The sequence below is a fragment of the Puma concolor genome, chromosome C1 (genome assembly GCF_028749965.1).
Source record: "Puma concolor isolate L17-30 chromosome C1, mPumCon1.1.hap2, whole genome shotgun sequence".
NCBI classification, from domain to species: Eukaryota; Metazoa; Chordata; class Mammalia; order Carnivora; family Felidae; genus Puma; species Puma concolor.
This window is the reverse complement of record NC_141674.1, coordinates 183,641,830-183,648,520: the sequence shown is the minus strand read 5'-3', so window position 1 is coordinate 183,648,520 and position 6,691 is coordinate 183,641,830. Positions and strand designations below refer to the sequence as shown.

General features: G+C 38.5%; 1 protein-coding gene across 4 annotated transcripts in view; it reads left to right on the top strand.

Annotated features, from left to right (window-relative positions):
- The window catches only part of DNAH7 (dynein axonemal heavy chain 7), a 271,037-nt gene that overhangs the window by 88,941 nt on the left and 175,405 nt on the right, over nt 1-6,691 (top strand). For all 4 annotated transcript variants that reach the window (XM_086719178.1, XM_086719180.1, XM_025929537.2 and 1 more), the window contains one exon: nt 1,599-1,811. In XM_086719178.1, the coding sequence (XP_086575304.1) occupies nt 1,599-1,811 (213 nt within the window). The remainder of the gene's footprint in view (nt 1-1,598; nt 1,812-6,691) is intronic.

Below are 6,691 nucleotides of genomic sequence, written 5' to 3'. Positions count from 1 at the left end.
AAAAAAATTTTTTTTAACATTTATTTAGTTTTTGAGAGTCAGAGAGAGACTGAGCACGAGCAGGGGAGGTGCAGAGAGAGGGAGACACAGAATGGAAAGCAGGCTCCAGGCTCTGAGCTGCCAGCACGGAGCCTGATGCGGGGCTCGAACCCACGAACCATGAGATCATGACCCGAGGTGAAGTCGGTCGCCGAACCGACTGAGCCGCCCAGGCGCCCCAACACTTATGGCCATTTAAAAATGGCTCGGACGGGGGCGCCTAGGTGGCGTAGTCGGTTAAGCGTCCGACTTCAGCCAGGTCGCGATCTCGCGGTCCGTGAGTTCGAGCCCCGCGTCGGGCTCTGGGCTGATGGCTCAGAGCCTGGAGCCTGTTTCCGATTCTGTGTCTCCCTCTCTCTCTGCCCCTCTCCCGTTCATGCTCTGTCTCTCTCTGTCCCAAAAATAAATAAACGTTGAAAAAAAAATAAAAAAAATAAATAAAAATGGCTCGGACAGAAATTTATCTTTCACTGCTTATGAAGAGAATTAATAGCAATCGATCATGTAAATAATATGAAGGCAATAGTATTCAAGCACTTCAAACCTTTGAAAGACTGACCTCCTTAAAAATAAAGATGAAATGTTTCAAGGAAGAAAAGTGCCCCTCAGAGAAACAGTGTGCGGTCTCCAACCCTGCCCTTTAAACTTGTTCTCATTCTTTAAAACGCTCATTTTTAGTTACATCACTACCACTTACCTGGTCCTGAAGGAATGAAATACACTGGTTGGTGCCCAATGTTCATTAAATGTTATTAGAGTGGAGAAAGAAAGCACACCAGCCTTCTGGAGCGTGTTGACACTCCCTTAAGCATAGCGGTTTTCACTGATTCTAATTTGATCTTCATCATAAACACTCTTCTCTTTTTTAACTTACTAATTAGATTTACCCACCAAAAGAGAGCCTGGTACTCAGAACTGGCATCTCATGGGAGATGTTTTGTTTATTAAGATCTTTACTTTTCAAGTGGCACACGTCCAGCTCAGAAAGCTTACACAACAGGACTAAAAGGACTTTGGGATTCAAGGAAGAGCGGTCGGAATTGGGGTCTCAGAGCATCATTGCTACTGCAGTATCTCTCTTCCTTTGCCTTTCCTCTCTGCTGGTCTCTGGCAGGCTTGTTCCGCCAAGTGGATGAAGGCTTGCAGTAGCTTCAGATTGGCATACTCAGAGTCCCCCAAACCTAAAGAAAATCACTTTTTTCTCTGTGTATAGCATTTCCTGGGAAGAACTCTGATTGGCCCTGGCTGGGTCACACATCCCCCTCCTTGCCGCCGTTGGGATAGGGCAAGGTGATGGACAGCTCACCAGAACCACAGAGCATACAGAAGGAGTGGAGATAGGAGTGGAAAGGATGTTGAGTAGACACAAACCACATATTCTTCTCTATCTGGCCAGGTTGGCCTCATTCACCTAATACTTTTGTAGTAAGAAGAATTGATTATTTTTAAATGGTGTCAAATGGGGGAAAATGTGGCAAACACTCTGTATATATGCTAGCTTGAAATGGTTTTGTTCAGAAAAATTCTGATCACGTTAATTTTATCTTCTTTTCTTTCAGGCTCTTGAGCAGTACTTGGAAAAATGTAACATGCAAATTGATGACATTGTCACTTTGGTCCGTGGCAAATTGTCCAAGCAGAATCGTGTTACTCTGGGAGCTCTTGTGGTGCTGGATGTCCATGCTAGAGATGTCCTCACGTCACTTGTTAAAAAACAAGTTAGCGATGACAGTGACTTCGAGTGGTTAAGTCAACTTAGGTACTATTGGCAAGTAAGTGAAATCACTGAATGTTATTACACAGCAATTTCAGCTCATAGCTTTTTAATTTGTGCTTGCTTGCTCATATGGGAAATAGTAGTAGAAGATTTTTTGTTGGGGCGCCCGGGCGGCTCAGTCGGTTGAGCCTCTGCCTTCGACGCATGTCATGATCTCTCGGTTCGTAAGTTCGAGCCCTGCGTCGGGCTCTGTGTTGACAGCTCAGAGCCTGGAGCCTGCTTCGGATTCTGTGTCTCCCTCTTTCTCTGCCCCTCCCCGCTCATGCTCTATGTCTGTCTCAAAAATAAAAAATAAACATTAAAAGAAAAATATTTTTTGTTGATGGCTGACTCTACCCAAAGAAGCATTCTCCAGGCTGAAGGTTAAGGGAGGCGAAACTATATATCATCCAAACAAAAAACTATATCTTTATCTATACCCAACTGTATACCCAAATTTATAGTTACATATAAATACAGTATATATATATATATATATATATATATATATATATATACACACACACATATATGGATGCTCACAAATTGAGTAATTATAAAAATCACTCATTTTAAATAAGCCATTATGCTCACAGAATCTGTAAAATGTCCAAACTAGACAGTTTAAAATTGTAATTTCAGATTTTTGACACATCTAAACAATGTAAAAACTCAGACTTTTATTTTGATTTCATCATTAAAGTTTGCTCTTGTTGGTCAGTAGAAGGCTCCAGAAACATCTGGAAGGAAGGCTCTTATCAGGATACCCAGGTGGGTGGTCATGGCAGCACAGCTGAGAATGCAGGAGGAATAGGGACAGTTAGTACAGTGGACAAAGTTAAACCTGTTGAGAGTGGGAAGAAGGAGCTGAGGATGTCTGGAGATACAGACTCAAAAGTTCTTAGCAGATTCACTTTTGTGAAAGGCTTGTAGGTATGGAGTGGGAGGAGAAAAGATACAAGAATAAGAACCCAGGAAAACCATAGGAGAAGTAGTGGGTAGGAGCTCAGTGTGGAATCATTTCAAATGCCAGATCATAGGGTGCCTGGGTGGCTCAGTTGGTTAAGCATCTGACTCTTGATTTTGGCTCAGGTCATGGTCTCATGGTCATGGGATTGAGCTCTGTGTGGGGCTCCCTGCTGAGGATAGAGCTTGCTTGAGATTCTCTCTCTCTCCTCATCTCTCTGCTCCTCCTACTTTCTCTCTCTTCAATCAATAAGTGAATGAATGAATGAATGAATGAATGAATGAATGCCAGATCCTTCCCTCACCAGATGTAGGACTTGGGCAAGTTACTTACTCTCTAGAAGCATCAGCTTTCTCATAAAATGATGATAATGAGAATATGCAATAGTGAAGATGAATTGCACAATTGATTAATTAATTATCAATTACCAGAGAAATTAAAAAAACAATCCTATTTATAGTTGCATCAAAAAAGAATAAAATATATAAAAATAAATTCAAACAATGAGGTAAAAGATTTGCATGCTGAAAACTCTAAGACACTGATGAAGGAAATTGAAGACAAATGAATGGAAAGGTACTTTGTGGATTGGAAAATTAATATTGTTAAAGTATTCCTAATGCCCAAAGCAATCTACAGATTCAATGTAATCCCTATCAAAATTTCAATGGCATTTTTCACAGAAATACACAGTCTTAAAATTTGTATGCAGCCACAAAAGACACAAAGCAGTCTTGAAAAAGAACAAAGCTGGAGGCATCCTGCTCCATGTTTTCAAACTATATTGCAAAGCTGTAGTAATCAGATCAGAATGGTATTGCCATAAAAACAGACATATGAATCAATGGAACAGAATAGAGAGCCCAGAAATACACCCAAACATCTATGACCAAATAATTTATGACAAAAAGCCAAGAATATGCAGTGGAGAAAGGACAGTCTATTCAATAAATAGTGTTGGGAAGACTGAATGACCATATAGGAAATAATGAAGCTGGACCACTGTCTTATACCATACACAATAATTAACTCAAAATGGATTAAAGACATGAATGTAAGACCTGAAATAAAAAATTCATAGAAGAAAACATAGATGGTAAGCCCTTTAAATCAGTCTTGGCAATGATTTTTTTGGCGAGAAAAAGGCAGCAAAAGCAAAAATAAACAACAAGTGGGGCTACATCAAACTGAAACGTGCTATACAGCAGAGGAAACCATCAACAAAATGTAAAAGCAGCTTACTTAGTGGGAGAAAATACTTGCAAATCATATCTGATAAGGGGTTAACATCTAAAATATGTAAAGGACTCCTACAATTAATTCAATAGCAAAAACACAAACTATATAATTTGAAAATGGTCGAAGGATATGAATAGACATTTTTCCAAAGATGTACATATACCTAACAGGTTCATGAGAAGATGGTTGACATCATTAATCATCAGTAAAATGCAAATCAAAACCACAATGAAATATCCTCTCACACCTAACAAGATGGCTATTAACAAAAAAGGCAAAAGAGGGACGTCTGGGTGGCTCAGTCAAGTGTGACTCTTGATTTCTGCTCAGGTTAGTATCTCAAGGTTCAGTTCCTGAGATTGACCCCCACTTTGGACAGTGCAGAACCTGCTTGGGAATCTCTCTTTGCACCTCCCCTACTCATATACACACACTCTCTCTAAATAAATAGACCTTAAAAAAAGACAAAAGATAACAGACAAAAGATAACAACTGCTGGCAAGGGTGTGAAAAAAAAAGAAACTGTTGTACGCTGTTGGTGGGAATGTAGATTGGTGCAGCCACTATGGAAAACAGTATAGAGGTTCCTCAAAAAATAAAAAATAGAATATGACATGATCCAACAATTTCACTTCTGGGTATTATCTGAAGAAAACAAAAACACTAGAAAAGATACATGCACCCCCGTGTTTATTGAAGCATTATTTACAATAACTAAGTTATAGAAACAAACCTGAATGTCCATTGACACACCAATAAAGAAGACATGATATATATGTACAGGGGAATATTATTCAGCCAAAAAAAAAATGATACCTTGCCATTTGTAACAATATGGATTGACCTTGAGGACACTATGCTAAGTGAAATAGGTCAGACAAAGACGTACAATACGGTCTCACTTAAATGTGCAGTCTAAAACTAAACTCATAGATTGGTGAGCAGATTAGTGGTTGCCAGAGGCTGGGGATGGGAAAGTGGGAGAAATGGGTGAAAGGAGTCAAAAAGTGCAAACTTCTAGTTATAAATAAGCCATGGGGTTGTAATACACAGTATTTTACTGTAGTTAATAGTACTGTACTACATATTTAAAAATTACTAAATCTTAAAATTCTCCTTATAAGAAAATTGTACTTATGTATGATGATAGATCTTAACTGGACTTACTGTGATTATTTTGCAGTAAACACAAATACTGAGTAATTATGTTTATACTCGAAACTAATATTGTATGTCAACTATACCTTAATTTTAAAAAGCCTTGGCAAGTAAAAAGAAAAGAATATATAGGAAAAATAGGGAACAAATATGTTTTTCATAGATATCTATGGAAAAAATGGAAGCCAGTGGCTTCAGTTACTTATCTAAGAAAATCAGATATTTAGTTCTTTGAATTTAATGATGTCTGAAAAGTGAATTTTACTTTTTTATTTTATTATTTATTTATTTATTTATTTATTTATTTATTTATTCTTTATTTTTTTAATTTATCCAAGTTAGTTAGCATTTAGTGCAACAAAGATTTCAGGAGTAGATTCCTTAATGCCCCTTACCCATTTAGCTCACCCCCACCCCCACAACCTCTCCAGTAACCCTCTGTTTGTTCTCCATATTTAAGAGTCTCTTATGTTTTGTCCCCCACCCTGTTTTATATTATTTTTGCTTCCCTTCCATTATGTTCATCTGTTTTGTATCTTAAATTCCTCATATGAGTGAAGTCATATGATATTCGTCTTTCTCTGACTAATTTTGCTTAGCATAATACCCTCTAGTTCATCCATGTAGTTACAAATGGCAAGATTTCATTCTTTTTGGTTGCCAAGTAATACTCTGTTGTGTATACATATACCACATCTTCTTTATCCATTCATCCTTTGATGGACGTTGGGGCTCTTTCCATACTTTGGCTACTGTTGACAGTGCTGCTGTAAACATGGGGTGCATGTGCCCCTTCGAAACAGCATACCTGTATCCCTTGGATAAATACCAGTAGTGTAATTGCTGGGTTGTGGGGTAGTTTTATTTTTAATTTTTTGAGGAAACTCCGTACTGTTTTCCAGAGTGGCTGCACCAGTTTGCATTCTTACCAGCAGTGCAAGAGAGATCCTTTCTCTGCACCCTTGCCAACATCTGTTGTTGCCTGAGTTGTTAATGTTAGCCATTCTGACAGGTGTGAGGTGGTATCTTATTCTGGTTTTGATTTGTATTTCCCTGATGATGAGTGATGTTGAGCAGTTTTTCATGTGTCAGTTGGCCATCTGGATGTCTTCTTTGAAGACATATTCTGTTCATGTCTTTTGCCCATTTCTTCACTGGATTATTTGTTTTTTGGGTGTTGAGTTTGATAAGTTCTTTATAGATTTTGGACACCCTTTATCTGATATGTTGTCTGTAAATAAATATCTTCTCCCATTCCATCGGTTGCCTTTTAGTTTTGCTGATTGTTTCCTTTGCTGTGCAGAGCTTTTTATTTTGATGAGGTCCCAATAGTTCATTTTTGCTTTTGTTTCCCTGGCCTCCGGAGATGTGTTGAATAAGAAGTTGCTGCAGCCAAGATCAAAGAGTTTTTTGCCTGCTTTCTCCTCGAGGGTTTGGATGGCTTCCTGTCTTACATTCAGGTCTTTCATCCATTTTGGAGTTTTTTGTGTGTGTATGGTGTAAGAAAGTGGTCCAGGATCATTTTTCTGCTT